The sequence below is a fragment of the Pantherophis guttatus genome, chromosome 8 (assembly GCF_059756535.1).
Source record: "Pantherophis guttatus breed Tessera chromosome 8, ASM5975653v1, whole genome shotgun sequence".
In the NCBI taxonomy this organism is placed as follows: domain Eukaryota; kingdom Metazoa; phylum Chordata; class Lepidosauria; order Squamata; family Colubridae; genus Pantherophis; species Pantherophis guttatus.
Genome location: NC_142070.1, coordinates 81,253,692 through 81,271,010, shown reverse-complemented (window position 1 = coordinate 81,271,010; position 17,319 = coordinate 81,253,692). Strand labels below are relative to the sequence as shown.

The following is a 17,319-nucleotide window of genomic DNA, read 5'->3' as shown; positions in this document are numbered from 1 at the left end:
GAGGAAGCTTACTGCTCTTACACACAACCTTTTTACCTCTGTTGTCGGGTGTGAGGGGGTCTGAATATGTTCACCGCTCTGTAAATGGATCTAGGACAACTTGCCCTGGCCAACTTGCCATGGGACAAGAGTTACACGAATATCAAAGAAATGGTGGAATGGAGTCATTACAGAAAAGACATCTAAGGAAGGACAAAATGAAATGCGAACGACAAAAATTAAATTATTTTAAATGATTAAATTGAACTTTTCAAATCGTCCCGTGGCGAGAACTGTGGCGAATTGGCCACGGTGCGTGGGCCACGGTGCGTTGTCCGATTCCACTCTAAACAATAGTTTGTTGACATGTAGCATTATACCAACCAGCCTTCAGATCAAAGAGAGCCATTTGTAGATAAGGTTCGCGCCCCATATTTGGAGAAGCTCTTTTCACTAAGAGGCTCTTCGGATATTCGGAACGAATTCATACAGAAGAAGTTGCGATTCGTAACTTTGGGTGGCATGTGGAAATAACTCCCCACCGTTTTCGTTTCATGCCACTGAGAAGCCATTTCAGTCAACCAGGATGAAACCTTGGATCCTGAGATGATTGTACGCTCGTGCTGCTGGAAAAGAAAATTAGCATTTTGCTTCAAGGTCACATATTATGTCACCAAGATCAAAAAGAGAACAAATTCATATCTTGAGACGTGCTATGCTCTATTACAGCTTAATGTCCCTTGCATCCAGTTATTATCGTTCTGTTTATTGCCTCGTGGGCTGATTTTCCAACAGCTGATAATGTATCCATCATTTTCCTCATGATGCCATTTATTGCAAAACTATCTACATTTCTTGGAATGTGCTACTATTAAGAATTTTATCTAGATGTAGATAGAAAATTTATTTACTTGGCGATCCAGGCAAAATGCACATACTTGGATCTCTTTTGTCAGAGTCATTGAGACTTGAAAGGGGTCGGCTTAGGTAGCAATGCAGGCTGGAAGTCTGTATCATGACCTTAATATTTGCAAGAAAAATACAAGGCAAATTCAGCTTTAAAAAAAAAAAAAAATCTCTGATAAGTTACAGTGGAGAAACTTCCATTTATTGCTACTGATATCATTGAAATTTAAAAGTGCTTAAATGTGCATTTCTTGGAAAGCAGAGGAAGTGATCCTGCACCCCAATTTCATGCAGGTTTACTCAGAAGTAAATTCCCTGTGATTCACTGGAAATAACTTTGAATTGAAAAACAGTTTGGGTGTGTATTTGTACTGGAAAGAGGCCACTTTCTTACAAATGCTTGGACCTGCCAGGGATCGAAGTGAATTTAAGAAAGCTGAAGATCTAACCAACTTAGAAAGGATAGAAACTATTTGTAGATATTTGGGTGGTTTGTTCTCTGGACTTGTTGTTTTGCTTCCAAACGTTTTATCTCCGGACGAGGTGACCTCCTCAATGGGACTTTGGTTGAAGTATCTCGGTTCTTCTCCGCTTTTATTGATCTCATGTGGTTGGTGGTTCGTGTGACTAGCTGGTCACGCCATGTGAAGGTCACCAGGTGAGATCAATAAAAGCGGAGAAGAACTGAAACAAGACACTTCAACGAAACATTTGGCAATCCGGAGAACAAACTGTCACCATTTCATCAACGTTATGCAGAAATGGATTCATTTCGATGCAATATCATAGGCGTGAAGTTTCTACGGTATTAATAATAATCGGCACCTGGCAGAAACAGAATGACACAACCAAAATAAAGCACTTATAAAACCAGGGGTGTAGGGCGAGGGGAGGAAGAGCCTGAAGAATCAAAATGGCGGCTGCTACAACTTTGAAATCAAGTCCCACCTGTTTTTGATGGGAACTTTTACTCTATCTTTCTTATGATAATGTTGCTTGTTTGGGGAGCAAAATAATTTCTTCACGCTCAATCATTAATATTAGCAGTGGGGGGGGGGTGGTCGTTCATATTTGTTAAACAGAATACTGACACTCAATTCCGTAGACTTTCGGTCTTCTGAAAAACTTCTCAGAAGAATAGAAAAATGCCTTTGTATGGATCTCTTGCTTTCTGGTTGACCGATTCTGATGCTGTAACTCAGTCTACCTCTTGTTCCCTTTGGTGGAATCGTGGGAAGTGGGAAGGCTTTCCAAGCAAAATGAAATTGGATTTTCAAGGGCCAACATGGCGGGTGGATTAAGGATTACAGCAGCTGAAGTCAACTGACGGTTGAAGAACTAGCAGCCACGTTCACCAAAGTTGAGAAGCAGAAAATGTTTTGGGGCTGATTTAATATTATTTTATGTGGAACCGGGCAGAAGCATAAGAAGGGGAGTAAACTGGACAAGATTAGGATTAGAAAAGAGAGAATACACTTAACGTTTATGCATAATCAAATATTACATGTCTCGGCTTTATGAACCAATATTTTAGCTCTTCAGCGGTGTTTTATTAGAGAGATGAATCAACTTATCAATTAAATTGATTCATTAATTCCCTTAATTCTATCGTTTGTTACTGGATGGATAATGGTTGTGTTTTACAATCCCTATGTAGAGAAATATACCTAGTACTGATAGAACATAAACGTAACCAAGAACCTGGTTTTATGTCTTCGTAACTTAATCTGGTGATTGGAAACCAACTTTTCCTTCCTAAGGTGGAAGGAAGTTGGAAAATTGAATCAGCAGGGAAACAAAAGAGTTGTTTTGAACAGGGAAGATGGGGAAACGAAGTCAAGTCCCATAATTGCTACCATCGCCACCAATTTCCTAGAACATTACGTTGATGGTGGCCATCCCACCAGTGACTCTGTCGATGATCTTCAAAGTTGAAGCATTACAACACTCCTGTGGCATCTCCTGCTTCATAATTATAGAATTATATTGATTTTATAGAGCTGCCCACTCTGAAAGACATGTGATAGGAACTGGGGATGCAACTAGCTGTTGAAGTTTGCCATGATACAATTCCAAATGTTTAGTTTAATGTCTTTAGTTGATTGTATGACTTGTTTTACAACCATCCAATGAACATAGTCAGCTTTAACCCCAAACAGGAGCAGATTGTTTACCCAAGTCTCATTAGGGTCATCAGATATGGAAGTAGGTTTTGGTCGGTGGGTGAAATTTGAATCTGGAGATAGTCTTGAAGGCTTTTTGATCAGATGTTCAGAGCAAGACAACTTGCTTCAACCATGGTCCTTCCTGCTTTCTAAAGTTGTAGCTCAGATGGGAAGATGGCTTCCATCTCTTGTAACGTCTCTCCATCAGCCTCAACGTAACCATCTTGTACATACTAACAGTAGAAAAGAGGGGAAAAAATGATGAAAGGACCCACAAGTTCAACTGTTCGTCAACATCCGTTTCACACGTAATTTCCCCGTCTCTCCTGTCCAATCATGAATGCAAAAATGAAAGGAATGCATTTCCTTTCTCCAACCTGGTGCTCTCTTGAAGTTTGCTTGCTGGGATATGAAAGTAGCTGCAGTAGAAGACAATAGGCAAGTTTCCAGATTCAGGGAAATCTAGGTGTCCTCCAGAGTCCCCTCTGAAAACATCGGATTATGGTAACCTCATCTCTTTTTAAGCATTTCCCATTATTATTTATAATGTTGGTTGTTGTTTTTTTTTTAGTGTACAGTTTTGCATATGTTCTCTAAGGATCCCTGCTTGTGAAATTTGAATTATGTATTGTGTATTTTACAGTGTTGTGGTGTTTAAAATAGCTTTGGGTTGTCCTATTTTAGAAAATGAGTGGGAATATTGCTTGGTTTAATAGGATTTGTTGAAAAAGCAAAAAAAAAAAAAACTCTCTGTCAAGCTTTACCATTTCTATGATACATTAAAATATTGAGCTATATATATATATTTTTACATCTTAGTCCCTTTGGCATTTGTTTGTTTTTGTAACAAAGGTTCTTCCTTAAATTGTGGATAAAACTACGAATGACCAATAATGTAAAACGGAATGATATTGTAATTCAGCATAGTTTTTAACTCATTGGAAAAGAACGACAGGATATTGAATGCAATATCGAAAATGGAACATTAAAAGATTTTTAAAAGACCATAAACGCAGAAACTCTATTTTTATAAAACCCTTCAGATATAATAATGAAGTATTATTTTATATCATTATCTGTGCGTTTCATTTATAGCCATACATACATGTACATACATTTATTTTCCACTACTTAGATTGCTACTCATTCATTGTTCATTCATTCATTCATTCAATCAATCAATCAATCAATCAATCAATCAATCAATCAGGGGGCTTTCAACTCCTGGACAAGACAAGGGTGGGGAGGAAACAGGTAGTCCTTGAATTACGACCACAATTGACCCCAAATGTTGCTAAATGAAACATTTGTCAAGTGAGTTTCGCCCTTTTTAGTGACCTTTCTTGCCACAGTCATTCAGTCAATCATTGCGGTTAAGTTAGTGACACGGTTGTTAAGTGAATCTGGCTGCCCCTGTGGACTTTGCTTGTCAGAAGCAGGGATCACCTGATCCCGGGAACGCTGCCATACGAACCAGCTGCTGAGCGCCTGGGTTTTGATCACGTGACTATGGGAATGCTGCAACGGTCGTAAGTGTGAAAAATGCTCACAAGTTCCTTTTTTTTTTCAGTGCCGTAACTTTGAATGGTCACTAAATGAACTGTTGTAAAGTTGAGGACTCCCTGTATCTGGCCCAGGGTCACTTAGCTTGTTTTGTACATAAAGTGGGACTAGAATTCATGGGCCAAATGGTTTTCAGCCTGAAGCCTTCACTACTACACCCAACTGGATCTTCCTGTATGTCCCAGTAGCCAATTCTTTCTCGATTACCTTAGAGGCCACCTGTGCAGCTCACTTTAAAATATTAGCAGGATGTGTTGCAGCCTGTGCAGCTAGTAGCTGATTCCGACAGCGAGGAGGCTGGTGTGGTGCTGCGCCAGCAGCCTATGCAGCTGGCACTCGCGTCAGACAGTGAGGAGGCTGGAGAAAATGTGGTGTCAGAGGCGGGGATTCAGCCAGGGCCTTCAGAACCTCCAGAAGCTCCCTTAAATGAGGAGGATGAAGAGGAGGAGCCTCTTCTCGATGCACGGGCGCACAGAGCTGCCAAAAGGCAGGAGTGGCTCCTCAGGAGGAGGTCTCCTCGAGAGTAAGGCTTGGGGCTAATTGGCCACTCCCTTAGCCTATTTAAGGAGGAACACCGACTGAAACAATTTGCAGGGAACAACTTCGTTCACTCTCCTTCGCGTCCCGAACTTAGTTCTCTTATCAGTTTCCTGCAAATTGCTTCTGGGCTTTCTGCCAACCATAGTAAGATTACGATTATTTATTCTTTGGATTCTTGTAGGCTGTTAAGAAAGTTTTATTTGAAAAAGACTGATTTAATTTAGTAAACTAAGGTTTGTACGGATTTTGTGTGTGCTGCGTTCTTTGGGGTCCGTAGTCCGTAACAACTCTGTTGTTCTGTCTGTCTTCTGTCTGCCTATCAACACCCCAATCAATAACCAAAAAGCCTCAGACAGCCAGGCCTCACATAAATATCATGCACAGAACAGCCCAAAGTAGCCACTAGAGAGAAGTTCCCTGAGGCTGGGCTCCAGCAGGAGTCTGAAAGCTCGGAAGAATAAAGCTCTTGTCCCGGTGACCGACCCAGATTGGATTCTGAAAAAAAACCCAATATTTGAACTACAGGAATGGAGTTTGTACCAGTCCTTTTTTTCCAGTTTTCTAAATATAGAGGATATTATGGAGTTCAGCCATCTAAACCTTACTATCTGAAATATTAGCATCCAGGACTCCAAGTATAGAGGCCACCCTCACTTGACATGACCCACACCTTCTGATCCATCATGACCCATCATAAGACCCTCACTTGACGCAGCCCACACCTGTCCTATCACAAGACCTATCGCAAGATAGCAATGGAGGGAAACTAATCAAGGAGAGAAGCAACCTGGAACTAAGGAGAAATTTCCTGAAACTTAGAGCAATTCATCAGTGGAACAACTTGACTCCAGAAGTTGTGAATGCTCCAACACTGGAAGTTTTTAAGAAGAGACTGGACAACCGTTTGTCTGAAATGATATAGGATTTCCTGCCTAAGCAGGTGGTTGGACTAGAAGACCTCCAAGGTCCCTTCCAATTCTGTTACTATTTCTATTCTATTCTATTCTATTCTATTCTATTCTATTCTATTCTATTCTATTCTATTCTATTCTATTCTATTCTATTCTCTACTCTACTCTACTCTACTCTTCTCTACTCTACTCTTTATTCCAATATTCTATTCTATTCTATTCTATTCTATTCTATTCTATTCTATTCTATTCTATTCTATTCTATTCTATTCTACTCTACTCTACTCTATTCTACTCTACTCTATTCTACTCTACTCTTCATTATTCTATTCTATTCTATTCTATTCTATTCTATTCTATTCTATTCTATTCTATTCTATTCTATTCTATTCTACTCTACTCTACTCTACTCTACTCTACTCTTCATTATTCTATTCTATTCTATTTTCCAATATTATTCTGCTCTGCTCTGCTCTGCTCTGCTCTGCTCTGCTCTGCTCTGCCCTGCCCTGCCCTGCCCTACCCTACCCTACCCTACCCTACCCTATTTTATGTCAGGGTTCTATTCTATTCAGATTCTCAGCTAACATGACCCATCAAGACCCATCATCTGACAGTGACCCATACCTGACCCATCACAAGTTCCATCACAAGACCCTGACTTGATGTGACTCACACCTGACCCATCACAAGGCCCTCACCTGATGTAACCCATACCTGACCCATCACAAGACTCTCACCTGACATGACCCCCACCTGACGTGACCTCCCCATCACAAGACCTACTGACCACATGAACCTCTTAAGAACAGAAGAACACCGACACCCACATCCCCTAATTCTACTGATGTTACCCAGCCAGGTAACAAAATGTTCGGAAACCAACCCACAAACATCAAGAATGAACCTTCACCTACATCCTATACCCCAAGCTACAGATATTCGCCACTATTGCATATCTAAGCTTATTATAAAAACCCTTTTCATCAGCTGGCTCTGGGCTTCTCACTGTCTAGTAGTCATGTTTTTTTAAAAAAAAGTATTTAAACTACATAGGTCTTGTGTATTTATCTTCCTAGCTACGTTTTATTACTCCTTTCCAATCAAGAAACTGTTGACACCGTGTTTTCCGAATCTAGTATCTACAATTTGACGTCATTACAGCTGTCGCGGTGGCCTTCCATACCCAAGCACCTGGTTATTACGGCGATTTCTGCAAATAAAATAAGATCACACCGTTTCACATGAGCGTAAACATGCCCTCAAGGGTCAGAAGTTACATAACCGTGATTTATTTATTTATTTATTTATTTATTTATTTATTTATTTATTTATTTATCTATCAAATTTCTATACCGCCCTACTCCCGGAGGACTCAGGGCAGTGAACAGCCAAGACAAAATACAGATAATACAAACATTAAAAGTCCATTAAAATTATTAAATATTTTGGCCGAAAAACAAATGTAAAACACCCAATTTATAAAACAAATTAAACGATTTAAAAATTTAAAAGGGAGAGTTAGTTTTGAATATGTTCCTGGTGAATAATAATAATACTGGATCATAATATGGCAGATGTAATGTGGAAAGAGTAATAGAAACCATGTTTAAAAAAAATAGCCCAAGTTTGCTGGGCTATTGTGATCGTTGGGATTCTTCTTTGATCTAAACAAATGTAACCATGGATGTCTTAGTCGTTTTTAATTATGACTATGGCCAACCATCTTAAACATAGGTGGCCTGTTGGCCGCCAGCCCCTCCAGCAGCCGAATCAGTGTGGGAGTCGGGGTCAGCATCAAGGGAACCTGAGAGCTCGGAGGGGCAAGAGGGAATGGAGCTGGCAGAGAGAGAGAGAGAGAGACAGAAGCGGAGCCTGGGCCGTCCATCATCCCTCAGATGGAGAGTCAACAGCCCCCAGGTCTGGAGGTGGCTGATGAGGAAGAGGAGGAACAGCTGGGTCCAGTGCCTGATGCATAGATGCACAGAAAGCAGAGGAGAGGAGAGTAGTGGAACTCTATGGGCCAGTCCTCGGGATGGAAGAGCCACTGCTGCTAGCGAAGCCCCACCCTAGCTCTGGGGAATAAAAGGCAGGGGGAGGAGATGAATAGATGTGGCAAGCAACTATTCATCTCCCTGCCGGACAGACTTGTTAGCCTGAGATGAAAGAGAAACTTTTTGCCATGGCTGCTGGCATGCCTAATAGAGGAATTATTGCTTCAACTACCGAGGGCTTGTCGTGTTTGGAAAGCTGGGTCGAGACAGTAGGAAGTTAGCTATAGTTTCCTTACCTTAATATGGAATTATTTTATACCTGATTAACACAAGACCAGTTAACACGTTTATCTTCTGACACCGGCACATTCTAGGAGTGATGCAGTTGGACAAATGAAAAACCTATTTTACAACATTTCTGCGGGCACATGAGCCGTCGCCCTAGGTCAGCTCCACCGCACATGCGCACACACCTCCCGCCTGCCAGCTAATTTTGGGGTTTCTACCGTGTATGCGGGAGACGTGCGCACATGCCCATGCCTTCCTTCCCCTCCCAGGAGTCTCCATGCAGCACGTTTTGGATGCCATGTAAGTACAGGGCTCGCATGGAGGCTCTGGGAGGGTGAAAAACAGGCCTACCGGAAGTCCGGAAACGGCCCGTTTCTGGCCTCCGGAGGGCCTCCGGAGGGCTGGGGGAGGCCGTTTTCACCCTCCTGGAGGCTCCAGGAAAACCTCCAGAGCCTCTGGAGCCTCCAGAGCCTCTGGAGGGCAAAAAATGGGCTTACTAGAAGTCTGGAAATGGGCCATTTCCCACCTCCGGAGGCTTCAGGGAGGCCTGCTAGGCCCAAAAGGCGGCTTGGGGGGGTCGCGCCCGCATGCGTGAGGGGGTGAGGGAGCATAGGGGTTGCGCGCACTTGTGCAGGGGGGCCGGGCGTGCATGAGGGGGCATTGTATTATGGGTGTGAGCACGCACGCACGATAGCGCATGTGCACACATTTTTGGCACCCGAGGAAAAAAAGATTAGCCATCACTGTCCTAGATAATCCTGAGCTTCTGCTAGTTTGGAAAGTTGAAAAAAAAAATTCCCAGAAAGCAATGACAAACCACATCTATATCATTGCCAAAAAAATGTCATGGCTGCGGCCATCGACATCAAGTTCCACTTTATCTTTGAAGATGATTAATGATGATTTCGCCTGTAGGAGTTTCGAGCTCAGAGTAATCAATATATTTTGGAAAAGTGTGAGTATTTACCCATGTAGTAGACTGTATGGCTGTTATCCTTCTTATCTTCTCATCTTCTCATTTCTCTTCTCATCTTTCCTACTATCTTTTCCGATTGGTATCTTATGGTTTATCACTTGTTGTTTGTATTTTAGGATTAAGATTTGTAACGATGATTTATGATCTATGATCTAGCATTTTGCTGAGAGTTTCTGCACCAAAGACCAATTCCTTGTGTATCCAATCACACTTAAAGAATTCTATTCTATTCTATTCTATTCTATTCTATTCTATTCTATTCTATTCTATTCTATTCTATTCTATTCTATTCTATTCTTTTTCTCCCTATTCTCTATTCTCTAGTCTAGTCTACGACTTAATCCTAATCTATATTCTGTTCTGTTCTCTTTTCTTCTCTTCTTCATTATTCCATTCCATTCCAATTAATTCTATTCTATTCTATATTCTGATATTTATTCTATTCTATTCTATTCTATTCTACTCTACTCTACTCTACTCTACTCTACTCTACTCTACTCTACTCTACTCTACTCTATATTCTATTGCATTCTATTCCATTCCACTGTATTCTATTCATTATATTTCTATTCTAGTCTCTATTCTGATATTTATTCTATTCTATTCTATTCTATTCTATTCTATTCTATTCTATTCTATTCTATTCTATTCTATTCTATTCTAATTCTATTCTATTCCATTCCATTCCATTCTATTCTTCATTCCAATATTCTCCTCTTCTCTTCTCTTCTCTTCTATATTCTATTGTATTCCATTCCATTCCATTCCATTCTTCATTCCAATATTCTATTCTATTCTATTCTATTCTATTCTATTCTATTCTATTCTATTCTATTCTATTCTATTCTATTCTATATTCTATTGTATTCTATTTCATTCCATTCCATTTCACTGTATTATATTCATTATATTATTCTATTCCATTCCATTCCATTCCATTTTTTCTATTCTATTCTATTCTATTCTATTCTATTCTATTCTATTCTATTCTATTCTATTCTATTCTATTCCCTATTAGTATTCTATTCTATTTATTCCATTCCATTCCATTCTTCATTCCAATATTCTATTCTATTCTATTCTATTCTATTCTATTCTATTCTATTCTATTCTATTCTACTCTACTCTACTCTACTCTACTCTACTCTCTTCTTCTCTTCTCTTCTCTTCTCTCCTCTCCTCTCCTCTGTATTCTATTGCATCCCATTCCATTCTTATTCCAGCTCTGAGCACAAATTTCTGAGGCCGACCATAATCTCTAGAGACTGAGACAGAACCCAGCTTTGCTATCTCTTTGCCTTATGACAACAAGGAGTTGATGTTTAACAAACACTTACTTACTACAGGGGGGGGGGAAGAAAGAAAGAAAGAAATCCATGATCTAATACTGATTTGAAAGCTACCCTAAAATTATATGTTTCAACCATCGTGACTGTAATTAAAGCCTGTTAAATTTCTGAGATTCTAATATTCACTAAATATTATAGTTTATGGCAGGAGATTAGGGTTATAAACCTACTCTATTTGTAATCATAATTGTTAAATAATAAGTACAGTTTGACATCATAACATCTGAATGATAAGAACAGGCAGGTTTAAGATTATGAACTCCTTTCTAGTTTACTCTAATGAATTCCCTCATTAAGCCATATCTCTTATAGACATATTTCCTTTTGACCCCTTCCAGCTCAGCTAATGGAAGGTAATTTGCAAAATACAGTCATATAACTATATAAGATCAATAAGTTATCGGTCGCATGTAATAAAGCAGCCAGAGGAACTGCATTTAAATAATTTTCAGCCAAACATCTTTCTGAGCAGCAATGTTTTAATCAAACTCTAGAAAAATAAAATCTTGGTATTTTTAATTATTATTATTATATATATTATTATATTTTTTTTCTTTCCTTTTCGTAGGCCTTTATGTGTATTTCTCTTTAGCCAGGTTCTTCTTATGCAAACCAAGATTTTTATGCAGCCCTAGTTCAGTGAAATCCCAATCCACTTGTTTCTAGGCTTTTTTTTCTTCCTCTGGCAGCCAGCAAACAGCCAGCCTAGTCAGCAGAGTGTTTGCTGTCCATGGGAGGAGGAGGAGGAGGAGGAGGAGAAGGAGGAGGAGGAGGAGGAGGAGGAGGAGGAGGAGGAGGAGGAGGAGGAGGAGGAGGAGGAGGAGGAGGAAGGTGAAGGAAGAAGGGAGGAGGAGAAGGAGAAGAAGAAGGAGAAGAAGAAGAAGAAGGAGAAGGAGAAGGAGAAGGAGAAGGAGGAGAAGGAGAAGACGAAGAAGAAGAAGAAGAAGAAGAAGAAGAAGAAGAAGAAGAAGAAGAAGAAGAAGGAGAAGGAGAAGGAGAAGGAGAAGGAGAAGGAGAAGGAGAAGGAGAAGGAGAAGGAGAAGAAGGAGAAGAAGGAGAAGAAGAAGAAGGAAAAAGGGAGGAGAAGAAGGGGAAGGAGAAGGAGAAGGAGGAGAAAGAGAAGGAGGAGGTGGAGGAGAAGAAGAAGAGGAAGAGAGAAGAGGAGGAAGAGGAAGAGGGAGAGGGAGAGGGAGAGGGAGGAGAAGAAGAAGAAGAAGAAGAAGAAGAAGAAGAAGAAGAAGAAGAAGAAGAAGAAGAAGAAGAAGAAGAAGAAGAAGAAGAGGAAGAAGAGGAAGAAGAAGAAATTGTTTCTTGGATGAGAAGTGAAACATCTTCAAAAAAAACCCCAAGAAACTCCAGTTGCCTCTTGAAAAAGCGCCTCTGGGACAACCATGACTTGGATGACTGAGAATCTCCATAGACACATGGGCCTTTTTCTTTTTAAAAATTATATAAAACAAATTAGGGTCTTTATTTGATCACCAGCTGAAGACAGATGTAAACAAGGAAGTCCTCTATGCACCCAAATTGAGGGTGCAAGGAAGGGAGGGGCTTAGAAGAACGGTCTCATTCAAAAGTGGTTGAACTCATGGCAGCAGATCCTTTTTAATAATCACACGCTGTAAAGTAAATTAGAAACACGTTCAAAATGGCTTGCAAAAAAACATCTTCTTACTCATCCCCACCACTTTACTTCCTCTTGATTTTGAAGGCTGTTGACTTCTTGTAGAGTCACGCGTGCTTCCTCACCAGGCTCTCCAAATAAATCCAAAGACAAAGGGGGACTATTTTGCGACCCTCTTTGGGAAAGGAAGTTTGTTTTCCCTTCTGAAGACAACTCTTCCGTGCGTTTCAGCTTCTTGAACAAGAATGTTGGGGGTCTACGGAATCCTCCTCAAAGCCATTTGGGCCAGGAGATGCTCCGTGTTCTGCTGACCTCCTCTGATTTGGCTCTTCATCTCTAGGAAGAGGTCCTCCTTCGGCCACTGCTGAATTATCCGGATGAGTGACCGCTGCACAACACAACCAAAGCGGGAATGAAATGAATTCTTTATTGTGGACGGAAAAGCTGTAGAGGAAGTCCTTGACTTACATTCGTTTACTCACCGTTCAAAGTTATGATGGCATCGAAAAGATACTCCGGGACTTAAGTTTTTAACACTTACAACTGTTACAGCATCCCCCTGGTTATATAATCAAAAGTTGGATCCCTCGCAACCGATTCAGATTTATGAGGGTCAAAGAGCTGTATGCCACGAAATTTCGTTTTAATACATGCCGATCAGGGCACATTCAAAGTGACAATAAAATTATTCTAAAGTTCTAACCGAGCAGGCTGTGAAATGTGAGATCAGCTTTAAAGAAAGTGAGCTCCTCTTGACATCGATTTCCAGTGTAAACTTTAATCATAACTGGTTGTTTTGCCTTATGAAGTCTTACAAATCAAGTTTGTGGATGGATGGATGGATGGATGGATGGATGGATGGATGGATGGATGGATTGGATGGATTGGACTGGACTGGATTGGATTGGATTGGATTGGATTGGATTGGATGGATGAATGGATGGATAGATGGATTGATGGATTGTATGAATTGATGGATGGATGGATGGATGGACAGATGGACTGATGGATTGAGGGATGGATGGATTGATGGATGGATTGGATTGGATGGACAAATGGATGAATGGATGGATTGATGGATTGATGGATGGATTGATGGATGGATGGATGGACTGATGGATGGATGGATGGATGGATGGATGGATGGATGGATGGATTGGATTGGATTGGATTGGATTGGATTGGATTGGATGGATGGATGGATGGATTGATGGATTGATGGATTGATGGATTGATGGATTGATGGATGGATGGATGGATGGATGGATGGATGGATTGGCATTTTGTTTGTTTGTGAATTTTCCATCCTGTCCTTCTACGAGCCTCCCTGACCACAACTTGATCAACCACAGAATCACGCACCGTGTTAAATTTCAGATGTGCAACGGGGGGCAATTAAAGATCCGGTCTGCTAACATTTCACAGCTCTCGGGAATGAATTATCTCCGTCTTCCTTCAGAAGAGATAACTTTAACCTTACGGCTGTCAAGTTATCAGCTCAACCCCGTGGTGATTCAGGTGCTCTCCAAAGGTGAAAGGACAAAGAGGGGGGGGGAGGAAAAAAACCCTGTAAAGCAAGTTATCTCGTCTCGCTACCCATTAGCTGGCCTTGTTAATGATCTACTATTAATCTCCCTCATTTTTTAACCTAATGGAATGCTTGAGTCTGCGAGTGCCTTAACAAAACAGGCTCAAACCAGTTGGTGATATCCTCGTGTCTTCAATGAACAGAGAACTTTTAATAATCAGGGCTGTTACAGATTAACAGAGTTGGAAGGGACCCTGTAGGTCATCTAGTCCAACCCCACCCCCCCAACTCCCGCCCAAGCAGGAGACCCTGCCTACACCATTTCTGACAAATGGCAGTCCGATCCCCTCTTGAAATTCTCAAGTGATGAAGCTCCCACAACTTCCAGAGTCTTCTTTCATTCCAACCAGGGGTGGGTTCTAAAATTTTTTACTACCGGTTCTGTGGGTCGGTGTGGTTTGATGGTCATGTGACAATTCTTTAGGATTTAGCAGAGGTACTGGTCTACCAAGCTTTTAACTGCTTGCAGAGCTGTACCGGTCTACTCATTTGTTCTTGGAGTGTTCTGGTCTACCCATTTATTTTGGAGGCACCGGTCTACCCATTTGTTCTTGGAGGCGCTGGTCTACCCATTCGTTTTTCGAGCGCACTGGTCTACCACCACACTGCCTTTTAACACTGATCAGCTGTAGGGCGGCCTTTTGAAGCCCCGCGGCAAGAGTTTAAACAGTTTTTTTCCTTCTGGCCAATCAGCTGGGACTCGGGAGGCAGCAAATAGATTGGGGGCGGGGGCAAATAAAAGGTAAGAATAACACGGGGGGGGTGGCGGGAGGGCCCAGCTCCCGAACAAAGAGAACCAGTTCAGTGACGTCATATCGTCACCGCTACCGGTTCGGCCGAACCGGGCCGAACCGGGAGGAACCCACCACTGATTCCAACCGTCCTTTCAAGAGAGACAGATAGAGAGGGCTGGAAAGTACCGTGAAGCGGTATATAAGTTTAAATACTATTGCTCTTTCTATTGTAAATAATTACCTGCAAGAGACCAGAAACGCCAAAGGATGAAAGCAACCAACAAATAGGGAGCTAAGTAGCCCAAATAATAGATCTGCAACAAAGCAGAAGTTGGTATTAGAGCCACAAAATCTCCAGCATTTACTCAAAAGGGCAACAGATGAGTACTCACCGGATTGGAATGGAAAATGTTGTCGGACAAAATCCTCAGCCGTAGATAAAGCAAGGCCAACATGCATGGGCTGACAGAGTCTTGATTGCTGTAATTCCAGCATCTGTGGAAGAACATTATGTAACGTATTTTTTTAAAAAGTTCAGTAATTTGTAAGATTTAGGCCTTGTAGAATTCTTTATGGGCCAAGTGTGATTGGACACAAACACAAGGAATTTGTCTCCGGTGTAGAAGCTCTCAGTGTACATGCAAGCAACAAGGGATAAATCACGATCATAACAATAAAAGACAATCATTGTAAGTCATAAGATGCAACATTCAGTCAGAGGATAGGATACTAAATAGGGAAGGAAGGGAAGGAGAGGAGAGAGAGGAGAGAAATACAGAAGGAAGAAGAGTGGAAAGAGAGAAGGGAAGGGAAGAGAAGACACAAAGAGAAGAGAAGAGTAGAGTAGAGTAGGGGAGGGGAGGGGAGAGGAGGGAAGGGGAGAGAAGAGAGGAGAGAAGAAGAAAAGAGAAGAGAAGAGAAGAGAAGAGAAGAGAAGAGAAGAGAAGAGAAGAGAGAAATGAATGGAAGGGAAGGGAAGGGGAGGGGAGGGGAGGGGAGGGGAGGGGAGAAGAGAAGAGAAGAGAAGAGAAGAGAAGAGAAGAGAAGAGAAGAGAAGAGAAGAGAAGAGAAGAGAAGAGAGAAATGAAGGGAAGGGAAGGGAAGGGAAGGGGAGGGGAGGGGAGAAGAGAAGAGAAGAGAAGAGAAGAGAAGAGAAGAGAAGAGAAGAGAAGAGAAGAGAAGAGAAGAGAAGAGAGAAATGAATGGAAGGGAAGGAAAGAATGTAGCAAGAGAAGAAGGAAGGAAGAGAAGAGACAAAGAGGAGAAGAGAGGAGACAAGAGAAGAGACAAAGAGAGGAGAGAAAGAAAAAGAAAAAGAAAGAAACAAATCTCTTCCCTCTTCATTACAACAAGTACAATTTTAGTAATGTATCATCATCTCTTAAGATACAATCTATGCTCTCTTCACCCCCGTATCTCATCTCTTAACTAAAAACAAAATCCAAAATCTGTTCTTCAGCATCAGAAGTCCAGTAAGGGTTACCAGATTTAACTATCTTAACCTTGATGGAATAAGTGACACCTGTATGTCTTCCCTCTACTTTTAACTATCTAGAGTTTTAAGTCCTTCAAATGAAGCCCCAGAATTTGGTTTCTTGACATCTTCTTTATTTTTTATCCATGAGAACACTAAGATCTCATTTGTACTTCCAATAAGAAAAAAGTTATCCATATCTTTTGGCTAAGACGCGGAGCTTGTCGATCGAAAGGTCGGCAGTTCAGCGGTTCGAATCCCGAGTGCCACCTAACGGGGTGAGTTCCATTAAACACTTAAACCTTAAACACTCAAAGAGCCATTTGGACCTGTTTCCCACAGAAAAGAAAACACCGGGAGTCACAAAACGCAAGTAGAAAAATAGGGACCACCTTTGGTGGGAAGATAACAGCGTTCCGTGTACCTTTGGCGTTGAGTCATGCCGGACACATGACCATGGAGACGTCTTCGGACAGCGCTGGCTCTTCGGCTTTGAAACAGGGAGGAGCACCGCCCCCTAGAGTCAGGAACGGCTAGCACACATGTGCGAGGGGAACCTTTACCTTTACCTGTTATTTTTCTTATTTAGTAGTGGTATATCTCCTTTAGGCAAGAAAACCGCAGACTGGTTTGTTTGTAGGTCCAAGAGATCTTTTTCCATATCCTTCTCATGGCTTTGTCATACTTTTATCCACTTTCAAATTAATTTCCAAACTTATCCGGAATATCTTATTCCTCTTCTGCAATTTCCTTAACCCTCCATCTATCCATTATGTCGTATAGTTTTGAAGGCTGGTTTTCAAAACTACCCATAGAAAACTCGCTGTTCAATATTTTGCGCCATTCTTCGTTCAATTATATTCTTTATTATCCTCTAGCTCCCTCTAGTCTCCAATCCTCAAAGTCCCGTTCTATTTCTTTTTTCACTTAAACAAACCAGCCAGTTTGCCAAAGGAGGCATTAATTAATTAATCTAATTAATTTAAAACTATAATTCTAGCCCCCTTGATTCGTGGTCCACGGCCCAAAATCTGTATTCTTAAGCACGCTTTTGCCGTTTGTTTTAAAAAGTCATGTTTTCCCCCAATTTTAAAAATCATATTTAAAATTCTTTTTTCCCAAGAAAACCACTCGCTGAGTGATTGCAGTAATACTCTCTGTTTTAATATTTCCAAAGCAATAAATACAATTCCAAATGGTTAAGAAACGAGGTTTGATTTTTGTGTCC

At 41.1% G+C, this 17,319-nt stretch overlaps 1 protein-coding gene across 1 annotated transcript in view; it reads right to left on the bottom strand.

The window, feature by feature from the left end:
• Window positions 1–12,253: 12,253 nt before the first annotated feature.
• Window positions 12,254–17,319, bottom strand: part of SEL1L3 (SEL1L family member 3) — a 36,207-nt gene continuing 31,141 nt past the window's right edge. The window contains exons 22-24 of the mRNA XM_060688876.2: window positions 15,010–15,112; window positions 14,859–14,931; window positions 12,254–12,683 (exon numbers count right to left, since the gene is read on the bottom strand). Of these exons, the coding sequence (XP_060544859.2) occupies window positions 12,523–12,683; window positions 14,859–14,931; window positions 15,010–15,112 (337 nt within the window). The 3' untranslated portion in view covers window positions 12,254–12,522. The remainder of the gene's footprint in view (window positions 12,684–14,858; window positions 14,932–15,009; window positions 15,113–17,319) is intronic.